We start from the raw sequence: 15,203 nt of genomic DNA, 5'->3' as shown, positions 1-15,203 counted from the left end.
AGCACTTTTGATAGCGCACAGGGCTGCAGCCCGGAAGGTTGTGGGTTCACAGACCACAGCAGACAACCTCACTCTCCTTATCCGTTATAGCCTACAACCTTCCGGGTTGATCTCTTGGTGCTAGCATGAAAATAAAATGAGAATTCTTGTATAAAACAGGGTTTGTCAAACTCCCTATATCTATGGCACTGGGACAGACAACTAGCCCCGATTCCATCAGCATATCAACATTTAATTCCAAATTTGTGCACATAGATTGTCTGAAAATGTTCCCTTGACTTGCAAAGTGTTGCATAACATCCAGGAGGAGTAACCTACGATTCACAGGCCTAGACTGTCGTGACTTCCGCCGAAGTCAGCTCCTCTCCTTGTTCGGGCGGCGTTCGATGGTCGACGTCTCTGGCTTTCTAGGCATCGCCGCTCCATTTTTCATGTATCCATTTGTTTTGTCTTGTTCCCTGCACACCTGGTTTTCATTCCCCAATCATTCTACATGTATTTATTCCTCTGTTCCCCATCATGTCTTTGTGTAAGATTTTTTTTGTGTTACCTGTGTATTGTTGACGCTCTGGCTTGTTTTTCCGTGTTATTTTTCACGAAGGATGTTTTTGTTAAACATAATTCTTGTGACTGTTTTGCGCATTTTTCACTTTTGCCTAAATAAAGTGTGCGCCAAATCTCTGCTCTCCTGCACCTGACTTCACTACCAGTACGCACACATCTGACATAGACAAATGAATGTAGCCAATCAATACTTATTTCCAGTCAAAATAGCCTATCATATTTAGGAAGTACATTTTCTTAGAAATATAATTTGTGCTTCTCCGAGCATGCACTTCGTATAGGCTATAGGCTATGGATTATTTGAATGAGGACACACTAAATATTCCGCACTTGACATTGCGCGCCCAGCAGAGAATCAGAGATGATTGGTGGCATCGGGCACAAAAAAAAACAAGTAACTCATTCTAAAACACTGAGAAATAATGCATTTTTTTAAAATGTATTTTACCTTTATTTAACCAGGCAAGTCAGTTAAGAACAACTTCTTACTTTCAATGATGGCCTAGGAACAGTGGGTTAACTGCCTGTTCAGGGGCAGAATGACAGCCTAGGAACAGTGGGTTAACTGCCTGTTCAGGGGCAGAACAACAGATTTGTACCTTGTCAGCTCAGGGGTTTGAACTTACTAGTCCAACGCTCTAACCACTAGGCTACCCTGCCGCCCCATTTTTACTTATGTGACACTTTTACTGCTAGTAAATAGTGTATGTACATCTTCATAAAAAATGTTGTGCTTATGTCCAATGGTGTCCAACAGACACCATATCAGCTCATAAGATTGTGTGATAAGATGTTGCCTTGATCACCTAAATTCTTAACTGAGGAAATGTAATGCTCTTCGTCGGTCTTGTAAAACACAGAATTATTCAATATAAATAAACAAAACGTTTTTAAAAAAATCACATTTACACCAAAGCTCTTATTTCCAGAAACATTAGATTGGCGTTTCTGGTGAGTTGGAGAGGTGGCCAGAGTTTGAGTGGAGGAATCGACTTTCCCCATGTCCTTTTGCTCCCTCAGCTAAAGAGAGAAAAAGAGGGAGTGAAATTGGTGTCATCCGTGTTTCATGAGGAACCAAAACGACAGAAAAGGAAACAGAACTGCAACGTGACCCTGCTGCAACCAACACAACTGATGATATCTGCAAGTAAAGCACAGTGTATGTGTGTGTGTGTGTGTGTGTGTGTGTGTGTGTGTGTGTGTGTGTGTGTGTGTGTGTGTGTGTGTGTGTGTGTGTGTGTGTGTGTGTGTGTGTGTGTGTGTGTGTGTGTGTGTGTGTGTGTGTGTGCATAATGGTGTAATGTTACACAGGGTTTAAGTCAATCAACACAAGCTGCTGAATTAGTTACCTTCTCTGTAGTTATTTTCTAACTCAACAGCGAGATCGTTTAGCTTAATCTTTCTCAGAATCTTCACTGTGATTCCCACAGCTCCGTCAGGACTGTACTTGTCCACCATCTTATCCACTGTGTCTTTCCTGTCACCTTTCTTCAGCTGGTCCTTTGGGATGGGATCGAAGACTTCCAACTTCCCCTTAGTCAGGTGCCACTGAAACTGCTGCAGCTTTACTTCATTAAGTCGCTGCAGAACAACCACTATCATACACTCAACAAGCTGGGTTTCCTGAAACAACAGAGCAGGGGGATTCCTCCATTTAAGAACAATATAGAAATAGATCTGACTAATACAAAATCTGAAAACAGCACAATCTGCAGACAGCACAACCAAAAAAGGCATGTTTACACACACACACACACACACACATATGTGCAGTCAGGGTAGGCTAACCCCACCCTCCAATATACAGAGCATTCGGAAAGTATTTAGACCCCTTGATTTTTTCAACCTTTTGTTACGTTACAGCCTTATTCTAAAATAGATTTTAAAAATCCTCATCAAGCTACACACTATACCCCATTATGACAAAGCAAAAACAGTTTTTATTTACATTTTTGCACTTTTATATATTTTATATACTCATATAATATATATATATATATATGAACAAACACTCAGATTCTAAAAGGGTAATTGGCATCAAAGTAGACCATGCAAAACTACAAATCCCTGCAAACTCCTGCACGTCATCTCTAGCTGACACCTTTGGTTTTTTTTTTTTTTGGGGGGTAAATACAAGCAAATATATTGATAAAAGCCACCTTGTCCTAGAGAGATTTACACGGTTATCAAAATGAATGGTGGAAAAACATTTGGAACAATTTGACCACTAGGTTTTATGGGTATTATGAGTCATAGTGTGGTACTCCATATGCATTTATTAACTTCTACATTTGTTTTTGCCACATTTACTATATTACAGACACTTTTATGCATTCTTTCAAAGTATATTGTGAGCTAAACAGAAAAAAGGAACAAATACTTAAACCACAATACTCTAAACCACAATACTCTATTTTTACATTTTATGTTCTTTATTTCCCTTACTACGAAAAAATCACTCTCAATTTTGAAGACAATTTATTAGAAAGAAATATCTATCCTCAAATTAAAAGCGATTGATCAGCTTTGAATCGATTCGTTTTTTGAGAGGAGAGAGAGAGAGTGAGTAGGAATGGGAGGTGCATCTCTTGTTGATAGCAAGCCCCAGGCCTGTGTCGTGTCTTTGGCTATGCCAGATTAATTGATAAGACATGCTATTCTATAAAATTATTTATCCGTAATTAATATCACCTGATTGAGCTAATCATGTAAATGTAATTACCTTTAAACACCGTGTAGCCCGCGTGCTAGCGTAGTGGCGGCTTCCCTGTTCCATCTACTGCTGCCCACTGGACACTATGATCACTTAGCTACATAGCTGATGCCTGCTGGACTGTCCATTAATCCCGGTACTCCATTCTGTTTATTTATGTTTTATCTGTCGGCCCCAGCCGCGAACTATGTGTAGTTAATCCGACCCTCTCTGCCTAGTCATTGCCATTTTACCTGCTGTTGTTGTGTTAGCTGACTAGCTGTTGTTGTCTCACCTGTTGTTTTAGCTAGCTCTCCCAATCAAGACCTGCGATTACTTTATGCCTTGCTGTATGTCTCTCTCAAATATCAATATGCCTTGTATACTGTTGTTCAGGTTAGTTATCATTGTTTTAGTTTACAATGGAGCCCCTAGTTCCACTCCTCACACCTCTGATACCTCCTTTGTCCCACCTCCCACACATACAGTGACCTCACCCATTATAACCAGCATGTCCAGAGATACAACCTGTCTTATCATCACCCAGTGCCTGGGCTTACCTCCGCTGTACCCGCAACCCACCATACCCCTGTCTGCACATTATGCCCTGAATATATTCTACCACGCCCATAAATCTGCTTGTCCCTAACGCTCTAGACGACCAGTTTTGATAGCCTTTAGCCGCACCCTCATCCTACTCCTCCTCTGTTCCTCGGGTGATGTGGAGGTAAACCCAGGCCCTGCATGTCCCCAGGCACCCTCATTTGTTGACTTCTGTGATCGAAAAAGCCTTGGTTTCATGCATGTCAACATCAGAAGCCGCCTCCTCCCTAAGTTTGTTTTACTCACTGCTTTAGCACACTCTGCCAACCCTGATGTCCTTGCCGTGTCTGAATCCTGGCTTAGGAAGGCAACCAACAATTTTGAGATTTCCATACCCAACTATAACACTTTCCATCAAGATAGAACTGCCAAAGGGGGAGGAATTGCAATCTACTGCAGAGATAGCCTGCAAAGTTCTGTCATACTTTCCAGGTCCATACCCAAACAGTTCAAACTTATAATTTAAAAAATGTATCTCTCCAGAAATAAGTCTCTCACTGTTGCCGTCTGCTACCGACACTCCTCAGCTCCAAGCTGTGCCCTGGACACCATCTGTGAATTGATCGCCCCCCATCTAGCTTCAGAGTTTGTTCTGTTAGGTGACCTAAACTGGGATATGCTTAACACCCCGGCAGTCCTACAATCTAAGCTAGATGCCCTCAATCTCACACAAATCATCAAGGAACCCACCAGGTACAATCCTAAATCCGTAAACATGGGCACCCTAATTGACATTATCCTGACAAATTTGCCCTCCAAATACACCTCTGCTGTTTTCAATCAGGATCTCAGCGATCACTGCCTCATTGCCTGTATCCGCTACGGGTCCGCGGTCAAACGACCACCCCTCATCACTGTCAAACGCTCCCTAAAACACTTCTGCGAGCAGGCCTTTCTAATCGACCTGGCCCGGGTATCCTGGAAGGATATTGACCTCATCCCGTCAGTTGAGGATGCCTGGTCATTCTTTAAAGTAACTTCCTCACCATCTTAGACAAGCATGCTCCGTGTGTAGATGGGTGTCCGTTCATGTCACGCCCTGACCTTAGAGAGCCTTTTATTCTCTATTTGGTTAGGACGGGGTGTGACTAGGGTGGGTACTCTAGTTTTTGTATTTCTATGTTGGCCTGGTATGGCTCCCAATCAGAGGCAGCTGTCTATCGTTGTCTCTGATTGGGAATCATATTTAGGTAGCCTTTTCCCACTGGGTTTTTGTGGGATCTTGTTTTTGTGTTGATGCCTGTGAGCACTGCATTTGCTTCACGTTTCGTTGCACTTTATTGTTTTTGTTAGTTTCATTTAATAAACATGTGGAACTCTACGTACGCTACGCCTTGGTCCGTTAATTCATTAGATGATCGTGACAGTTCAGCATTGCTGAATCCTGGCCCCGGACTCAGCTACCTTTCTAGAAGATTGTCCTTGCTATCTTACTATCCTAATTCTTGCCCTTGTTTGGTTGAGTTTGCTTTGTTTACCTTGATAATGCCCTTTATTTCAATGCATTATGTTGGTTTATCTATTGCTTAATATCTGTCGTTTTTTTCATTTGCTGATCAGCTGTTTATACCGTGCCCATTGCTTTGTGTTAGACTCTAGCTTGAAATGTACTGGATCATGTTACCATACTATAACGCATTCATTACTTTACATGTATAAGGAATGTATATGTTGGGGTCAATGAAGGGTAGATGGGAACTAGGAATATGGAAAGTTATGGAGAGCAGAAGATTCATATTCTGCTCCCGGTTTCTGAGAGAGGTGAAAGGCATTTGTTAGTCTCTGATAAGGCAGACCGGCTGCGGAAATAGGGAGGAGTGAGGAATGCGTCTCGAGATTGTGTAAGGAATTGACCACACTTATTAGAAGGTTATAAATATATGTGCTTATGTAATCATGCTTTGTCTTTGCAGCTGTATGACCCAGTGGGTGAATAAACTTGGTTTGAGCTTTTTCTAGTTGTCCATTTGAGTTTTTACTGAGATTGTTCAGAACCTAACATTTGTTTTTCATGTTGGTGTTTGATTTATCAAGCTAGAACTTCGTTTTGATGACACCATTTTTCAGTCATTTTGATTGTTGAATGGATATTTTGTTAGAACCTTCAACAATTTTGTTGTAATGTTTATGACTGAGCTGAGTTGAGCAGTGTCATTTTGTCAGATGTTATAAAATATGCGGCCATTAGAGGCTATCGCTTGTGTACCTTGGTAACATTAGTATTTAGGCCTTCATTTAGTGAAAACTGTCAATTTCAGTTAATAGCCTACAAGTGTATTTCACTCGTTGTTGGAGCTACAGTTGAAGTCGGAAGTTTACATACACTTAGGTTGGAGTCATTACAACTTGTTTTCAATCACTCCCCAAATTTCTTGCTAACAAACTAGAGTTTTGGCAAGTCTGTTAGGACATCTACTTTGTGCATGACACAATTAATTTTTCCAACAGTTGTTTACAGAGAGATTATTTCACTTATAATTCACTGTATCACAATTCCAGTGGGTCAGAAGTTTACAGGTACATACACTAAGTTGACTGCATTTAAACAGCTTGGAAATTTCCATAAAATGATGTCATGGCTTTAGAAGCTTCTGATAGGCTAATTGGCATAATTTGAGTCAATTGTAGGTGTACCTGTGGATGTATTTTAAGGCCTACCTTCAAACTCAGTGCCTCTTTGCTTGACATCATGGGAAAATCAAAAGCAATCAGCCAAGACCTCAGAAAAAAAATTGGAGACCTCCACAAGTCTGGTTTGTCCTTGGGAGCAATTTCCAAATGCCTGAAGGTACCACATTCATCTGTACAAACAATAGTATGAAATGTCCTCTGGTCTGATGAAAAAAAATAGAACTGTTTGGCCATAATGACCATCGTTGTGTTTGGAGGAAAAGGGAGAGGCTTGCAAGCTGAAGAACACCATCCCAACCGTGAAGCACTGGGATGGCAGCATCATGTTTGGGGGGGTGCTTTGCTATACAGGAGGGACTGGTGCACTTTACAAAATAAATGGCATCATGAGGTTGGAAAATTATGTGGATATATTGAAGCAACATCTCAAGACATCAGTCAGGAAGTTAAAGCATGGTCGCAAATGGGTCTTCCAAATGGACAATGACCCCAAGCATACTTCCAAAGTTGTGGCAAAATGGCTTAAGGACAACAAAGTCAAGCTATTGGAGTGGCCATCACAAAGACGTCAATGCAAGCAAGGAGGCCTACAAACCTGAATCAGTTACACCAGCTCTGTCAGGATGGGCCGAAATTCACCCAACGTATTGTGGGAAGCTTGTGGAAGGCTACCCAAAACATTTGACCCAAGTTAAACACATTAAAGGCAATGCTACCAAATACTAACTGAGTGTATGTTAACTTCTGACCCACTGGGAATGTGATGAAAGAAACAAACGCTGAAATAAATAATTCTCTCTACTATTATTCTGACATTTCACATTCTTAAAATAAAGTGGTGATTCTAACTGACCTAAGACAGGGAATTTTTACTTGGATTAAATGTCAGGAATTGTGAAAAACTGAGTTAAATGTATTTGGCTAAGGTGTATGTAAACTTCTGACTTCAACTGTATATGTTGTATGGTGAACTTGGGCTTCAGCAAAGTTTATTTGTGAGTAAATCTGGCTTTGATAATAGACAGTGCCAACCCAGCCACCGACCTCACGTCACTGACACACACACACACACACACACACACACACACACACACACACGGTGCAGCATACTGCACTTCCTGTATGTGGTTTACTCACAATTATGTTTGACACCTCAGACATGGCCAAGTCTTACCTTCATGATCAGTTCCTTCTGCTTCTCCTTCAGCCTAGTGATCTCCAGTTGATTATGCTCCACCCTAGACGGGGCCAACCTAGACACCAAAACAGTCAAGTCACACATTTCTCCTCTACACCACCTCAGAATGCTGTGTTCCATATTTCTTTCACTTAGCTCAGGAAAATAATTTTCGGATACACTTACATTCCAGATGAGTCCCTGATCAGCTCATCCCACTCAGCCTGTGTCTACACACACATACACAAAATCAAATCAAAGTTTATTGGTCACATACACATGGTTAGCAGATATTATTGCAAGTGTAGCGAAATGCTTATGCTTCTAAACACAGCAGAAAAAGAAACGTTACTTTTTTAGGACCCTGTCTTTCAAAGATAATTCATAAAAATATGAATTACTTCACAGATCTTCATTGTAAAGGGTTTAAACACTGTTTCCCCATGCTTGTTCAATGAAGCATAAACAATTAATGAACATGCACCTGTGGAACGGTCGTTAAGACACTAACAATTTACAGACGATAGGCAATTAAGGTCACATTTATGAAAACTTAGGACACTAAAGAGACCTTTCTACTGACTGAAAAACACCAAAAGAAAGATGCCCAGGGTCTCTCATCTGCGTGAACGTGCCTTAGGCATGCTGCAAGGAGGCATGAGGACTGCAGATGTGGCCAGGGCAATAAATTGCAATGAACGTACTGTGAGACGCCGAAGACAGCGCTACAGGGAGACAGGGCGGATAGCTGATCGTCCTCGCAGTGGCAGACCATGTGTAACAACACCTGCACAGGATCGGTACATCCGAAAATCACAACTGCGGGACAGGTACAGGATTGCAACAACAATTGCCAGAGTTACACCAGGAACGCACAATCCCTTCATCAGTGCTCAGACTGTCCGCAATAGGCAGAGAGAGGCTGGACTGAGGGCTTGTAGGCCTGTTGTAAGGCAGGTTCCCAGCAGACATCACCGGCAACAGCGTCGACTATGGGCACAAACCCACCGTCACTGGACTAGACAAGACTGACAAAAGTGCTCTTCACTTACGAGTTGCGGTTTTGTCTCACCAGGGTGATGGTCGGATTGAATGAGTCTTACACCGAGGCCTGTAGTCTGGAGCGGGATCAATTTGGAGGTGGAGGGTCCGTCATGGTCTGGGGTGGTGTGTCACAGCATCATTGGACTGAACTTGTTGTCATTGCAGGAAATCTCAACGCTGTGCGTTACAGGGAAAACATCCTCCTCCCTCATGTTGTACACTTCCTGCAGGCTCATCCTGACATGACCCTCCAGCATGACAATGCCACCAGCCATACTGCTCGTTCTGTGCGTGATTTCCTTCAAGACGGGAATGTCAGTGTTCTGCCATGGCCAGCGAAGAGCCCGGATCTCAATCCCATTGAGCACGTCTGGGACCTGTTGGATAAGAGGGTGAGGGCTAGGGCCATTTCCCCCAGAACTTGCAGGTGCCTTAGTGGAAGAGTGGGGTAACATCTCACAGCAAGAACTTGCAAATCTGGTGCAGTCCATGAGGAGGATATGCACTGCAGTACTTAATGCATCTGGTGGCCACACCAGATACTGACTGTTACTTTTGATTTTGACCCCCCTTTGTTCAGGGACACATTATTCAATTTTTGTTAGTAACATGTCTGTGGAACTTGTTCAGTTTATGTCTCAGTTGTTGAATCTTGTTATGTTCATACAAATATTTACATGTTAAGTTTGCTGAAAATTAACGCAGTTGACAGTGAGAGGACGTTCCTTTTTTTGCTGAGTTTAGATCTGACAGTGCAGCAGTATCTAACAGGTAATATCTAACAATTCCACAACAAAACCTAATATCTAACAAATTCTACAACAAAACCTAATACACACAATCTAGCAAAGGAACGGGGTAAGAATATATAAGTATAATATATGGATGAGCAGTGACAGAGCGGCTAAGCTGCAATAGATAGTAAAGAATAGATAATGACGGATACAGTATACATACATATGAGATGAGTAATGTGAGATATGTAAACATTCTTAAAGTGGCATTATTAAAATTACTAGTATTCCATTTATTAATGTGGCCGATGACATCAAGTCTGTAGGTAGGCAGCCGCCTCTCTGTGCCAGTGCGAATGTGGCTGTTTAACAATCTGATGGCCTTGAGATAGAAGCTGTTTTTCAATCTCTCAGCTTTGATGCACTTTTACTGACCTCGCCTTCTGGTTGGAAGCGGGGTGAACTGGAGGGCAGGTAGTTTGCCCCCGGGTGATGTGTTGTGCAGACCGCACCACCCTCTGGAAAGCCTTGTGGTTGTGGGCGGTGCAGTTGCCGTACCAGGCTCTCAATTGTGTACCTGTAAATATTAGTGAGGGTTTTCGGTGACAAGCCACATTTTTTCAGCCTCCTGAGGTTGAAGAGGCACTGTTGCGCCTTCTTCGCCACACTGTCTGTGTGCGTGAACCATTTCAGTTTGTTGGTGATATGAACACGGAGGAACTTAAAACTTTCCACCTTCTCCACTGCTGTCCTGTCGATGTGGATAAGGGGGTGCTCCCTTTGCTGTTTCCTGAAGTCAATGATCATCTCTTTTGTTTTGCTGACATTGAGTGAGAGGTTATTTTCCTGACACCACACTCCGAGGGCCCTCACCTCCTCCCTTTAGGCTGTCTTGTCATTGTTGGTAATCAAGCCTACCACTGTTGTGTCGTCTGCAAACTTGATGATTGAGTTGGAGGTGTGCATGGCCACGCAGTCGTGGGTGAACAGGGAGTACAGGAGGGGGCTGAGAACACACCCTTTTGGGGCCCCAGTGTTGAGGATCAGCGGAGTGTACATGTTGTTTCCTACCTTCACCACATGGGGGCGGCCCTTCAGGAAGTCCAGGACCCAGTTGCACAGGGCAGGGTTGAGACCCAGGGTCTCAAACTTAATGGGGTGGCAGGGTAGCCTAGTGGTTAGAGTGTTGGACTAGTAACCGAAAGGTTGCAAGTTCGAATCCCCGAGCTGACAAGGTACAAATCTGTCGTTCTGCCCCTGAACAGGCAGTTAACCCACTGTTCCTAGGCCGTCATTGAAAATAAGAATTCGTTCTTAACTGACTTGCCTAGTAAAAAAAATATATATATATTTTTTTTAAATGATGAGTTTGGAGGGTACAATGGTGTTGAATGCTTAGCTCTAGTCAATGAACAGCATTCTTACATAGGTATTCCTCTTGTCCAGGTGGGATAGGGCAGTGTGATGGCGATTGCATCATCTGTGGACCTATTGGCGCAGTAAGCAAATTGAAGTGGGTCTAGGGTGACAGGTAGGGTAGAGGTGATGTGATTCTTGACTAGACTCTCAAAGCACTTCATGATGGCAGAAGTGTTTGCTACAGGGCGATAGTCATTTAGTTCAGTTACCTTAGCTTTCTTGGGAACAGGAACAATGGTGGCCATCTTGAAGCATGTGGGGGCAGCAGACTGAGATAGGGATTGATTGAATATGTCCGTAAACACACCAGCCAGCTGGTCTGCGCATGCTCTGAGGACACGGCTAGGGATGACGTCTGGATGCCGTTGCGAGTGTTAACACGTTTAAATGTTTTACTCACGTCGGAAATGGAGAAGGAGAGCCCGCAGGTTTTGGTAGCGGGCCGCGTCGGTAGCACTACATTGTCCTCAAAGTGCAGGAAGTTTTTTAATTTGTCTGGAAGCAAGATGTCGATGTCCGCGATGGGTCTGGTTTTCTTTTTGTAATCCATGATTGTCTGAAGACCCTGCCACATACGTCTCGTGTTTGAGCCATTGAAATGCGACTCCACTTTGTCTCTGTACGGACACTTTGCTTGTTTATTTGCCTTACGGAGGGAATAACTACACTGTTTGTATTTGGTCATATTGGTCTCCTTGCCATGATTAAACACGATGGTATGCACTTTAAGCATAATGCTGCCATCAATCCACAGTTTCTGGTTAGGGAAGGTTTTAATAGTCACAACAACAATGGGTACAACATCTCCTATACAACATCTCCAAGTCAGCATATATGTCAATGTTATTATCTGAGGCTACCCGGAACATATCCCAGTCCACGTGATTCCAAGCGTGCAATCCAATTGGTCAGAACAGCATTGTATAGATCTAAGCACGGGTGCTTCCTGTTTTAGTTTCTGACTATAGGAGGGGAGCAAGATGGAGTCATGGTCAGATTTGCCAAAAGGAGGGTGGAGGAGGGCCTTGTATGCATTGCGGAAGTTAGAGTAGCAATAGTCGAGCGTGTTAATTGCTCGTGTACAGCAATCGATATGCTGATAGAATTTAGGTAGCCTTGTTCTCAAATTAGCTTTATTAAAATCCCCAGCTGCAATATATACAGCCTCGGGATATATGGTTTCAAGTTTGCATGAAGTCCAGTGAAGTTCCTTGATGGCCGTCTTGATATCCGCTTGCGAGGGGATATACATGGCTGTTACGATAACCGAGGAGAGTTCTCTTGGGAGATAATATGTTCAGCATTTGATTGTGAGGAACTCTAGGCCATGTGAACAAAAGGACTTGACTTCCTGTATGTTGTTACAATTACACCATGAGTCGTTAATCATGAAACATACACCCCGACTTTCTTCTTACTGGAGAGATGTTTATTCCTGTCAGCGCAATGCACTGAAAGTCCTGTTGGCTGTATGGACTCCGACAGCATGTCCCCAGCTTGCCATGTTTCCGTGAAACAGAGTATGTTACAATCTCAGATATCTCTTTGGAAAGCAACTCTTGCCCAGATTTCGTCGACTTTGTTAACTAGGGACTGGACATTAGCGAGTAATATACTCGGGAGCGGTGGGTGGTGTTCGCGCATCCGAAGACCGCTCTGGCACCCTCTCCTCCTGCAGGGTTGTTTTTGGTCGGCCTCTGGATTCAGTTCAAATGCCCTGGGAGGTGCAGACAAAGGATCTTCTTTGGGAAAGTCGTATTCCTGGTCGTAGTGCTGGTTGTGCTGGTAAGTTGACGTCTCTCTAATATTCAATAGTTCTTCCCGGTTGTATGGAATAACACTTAAGATTTTATGGGCTAACAATGTAATAAATAATACATAAAAAACATAATACCGCCCAGTTTCATAGGGACTAGAAGTGAAGTGAATCTCTATCGGCGCCATCACACACACACACACACTGCATTATGTATATAGCAGTCAGCAGAGAATACTGTGATCTAGATATGTGGTTTATTCAGAATTACACTTGACCCCTCAGAAATGGCACTAGGCTTACCTTCTTGCCCAGATCCTCCAGCTCTTCCCCCAGCCTAGAGGTCACAGACATCAGACGACCACGCTTCCCATCAGACACAGATGACCTGGACACAGGAAACAGTCAATCACTGCTCTGCTCCCCTACACCACCACAACACACGCTCCTATATTAATGACAATCAGTTCAGAAAAAGTATGATATACATGACCTAAAGAGCTTCTCTCACAGTTCATATGAGCCGCTTGGGACCTCCTCATTCAGTTCATCCCTCTCAGCCTGCTTCCATAACCGCTTCCGAGAGATTGCTACATAATAACATGATATGGTAAGCATTATTGAGAATCACTGCACTAAAATAAAATATTCCTAAGGTTTAGCTCTACTAATAAAGCCACTTTCAAACGTTCTTCAGTCAGTCAATACAGGTATCTCCAAACCAGTTCTACAAACTTCTGTATTACCTGCTTTGTAGTTCTTCTCAAAATTTTCTGAGAGATTGTTCAGGCTCATTTTCCTCAGGATATCCAGTGTGATTCGCACAGCTCCCTCATCACTGTAACTCTCCACCATCTTATCCACTGGGACCTGTCTGTTGGCATTCTCCAGCTGGCTCTTTGGGATGCTAGGAAATCCATCCAACACATGCCCCTTTAAGTACCACTGAAATGTCTTCAGCTCGCCTGAATCCAGATGCTGAAAACTCAGCAGCAGCAGTTCGGGAACATTCGCCATTTTAGATCACTAAACATAATCAGAACAGTATAACAATCTATTTATTTGTACTAGGTAAGCCTGTGGCGGTGAGCATGATAATTGAACATCAACAGTCTGTTCAACAAAGAAGCTATGAGAACAAATATATCTACTTCCTTGGAAATATTTCTGTTGGTGGATTGTTAAATCATTATTTTGTTGCTTATGTTGATTTTCCTACTAATCAACTAGCCTATTATTGCCCTGACCAAGATAGGCAAACCCCCCCCCCCCAATTTTTTTTTTTTAATACAATTATGTTATTCTTACCCTTCTGGTAACAGAAATGTTAGCTTTTCCTATAGTCGTTGTGTTCCTCTAGAACGTGAAACGTTAATTAATACTAGGTATGAGCAGCTTCTCACCACTGATTCTAGGGAGGAGGAAGTTGAAAAAAGTTTCCCAGATTTTAAAGCAGAAGCTTGAAACTTAGAGTGACAGAAAGTGGCTTTAGCAGTGGATACATAGGAGGAGAAGTTAGAGGGGGAGTGGCCAGAAGTTTAGTTTCCCCCATTTTCACTCAGCTGCCCCCAGCCCTATTCTGTGAGCATGCAGTGAGTCACTCAGCCACGGAACAGGAAGGGGGGGGTCGAACCGAAAGTGGGGAAAGGGGACAGTAAGAGTCAAAGAACGCGGAAAGGGAAGAGAGTAGGGTCGAAGAGGCAGAGACAGGAGAGATTATAGGATAGAAGAAGAGAGAGTCTTGGGAGAGAGAGAGTGAATATTGCTCTAGTAAATATCAGGTCAAGCACATTGTCTTACTTGTAAGTGGGAGGGGGCTGGGAAAGGATGAAGTCAAATCAAATGAAAGTTTATTTGTCACGTGTGCCGAATACAACAGGTAATAGACCTTACAGTGAAATGCTTACTTACAGGCTCCAACCAATAGTACGGAGAAAAAAGTGTGTGTGTGTGTGTGTGTGTAGGTAAGTAAAGAAATAAAACAACAGTAAAAAGACATTTGAAAATCAGAGTAGCAGGGCTATATACAGACACCGGTTAGTCAGGCTTATTGAGGTAGTATGTACATGTGGGTATGGTTAAAGTGACTATGCATATATAAATAGCAGTAGAGTAGCAGTAGTGTAAAAAGAGAGGTTGGCGGGTGGTGGGACACAATGCAGATAGCCCAGTTAGCCAATGTGCGGGAGCACTGGTTGGTTGGGCCAATTGAGGTATTATGTACATTAATGTATAGTTAAAGTGACTATGCATATAAGATAAACAGAGAGTAGCAGCAGCAGAGTAAAAGAGGGGTTGGGGGTAGGCACACAATGCAAATAGTCCAGGTAACCATTTGGTTACCTGTTCAGGAGTCTTATGGCTTGGGGGTAAAAACTGTTGAGAAGCCTTTTTGTACTAGACTTGGCACTCTGGCACCGCTTGCCATGCGGTAGTAGAGTGAACAGTCTATGGCTGAGGTCTTTGACAATTTTCAGGGCCTTCCTCTGACACCGCCTGTTTTAGAGGTCCTGGATGGCTGGCAGTTTTACCCAGTGATGTACTGGACCATACGCACTACCCTCTGTAGAGGCCGAGCAATTG

The 15,203-nt window shown here is 43.0% G+C and overlaps 1 protein-coding gene across 2 annotated transcripts; it reads right to left on the bottom strand.

Annotated features, from left to right (window-relative positions):
• Positions 1-1,140: 1,140 nt before the first annotated feature.
• On the bottom strand, positions 1,141-14,099 carry LOC112220731. Of its 2 annotated transcripts, none has more exons than XM_042302886.1 (8): positions 13,929-14,099; positions 13,367-13,646; positions 13,132-13,210; positions 12,924-13,008; positions 7,854-7,897; positions 7,665-7,743; positions 1,914-2,187; positions 1,141-1,584 (listed from the first exon to the last, which is right to left on the bottom strand). In XM_042302886.1, exons 2-8 carry the CDS (start codon positions 13,635-13,637, stop codon positions 1,499-1,501), a joined length of 918 nt encoding a protein of 305 aa, XP_042158820.1. In that variant the 5' UTR covers positions 13,638-13,646; positions 13,929-14,099; the 3' UTR covers positions 1,141-1,498. The 2 variants fall into 2 exon arrangements, with proteins under 2 accessions (XP_042158820.1, XP_042158821.1); XM_042302887.1 differs by having other exon boundaries at positions 13,367-13,527; positions 13,929-14,097.
• Positions 14,100-15,203: the final 1,104 nt, after the last annotated feature.

The sequence above is a fragment of the Oncorhynchus tshawytscha genome, linkage group LG21 (assembly GCF_018296145.1).
Source record: "Oncorhynchus tshawytscha isolate Ot180627B linkage group LG21, Otsh_v2.0, whole genome shotgun sequence".
In the NCBI taxonomy this organism is placed as follows: domain Eukaryota; kingdom Metazoa; phylum Chordata; class Actinopteri; order Salmoniformes; family Salmonidae; genus Oncorhynchus; species Oncorhynchus tshawytscha.
The sequence above is the reverse complement of the archived record's forward strand: the minus strand, read 5'-3'. Positions and strand labels throughout refer to the sequence as shown.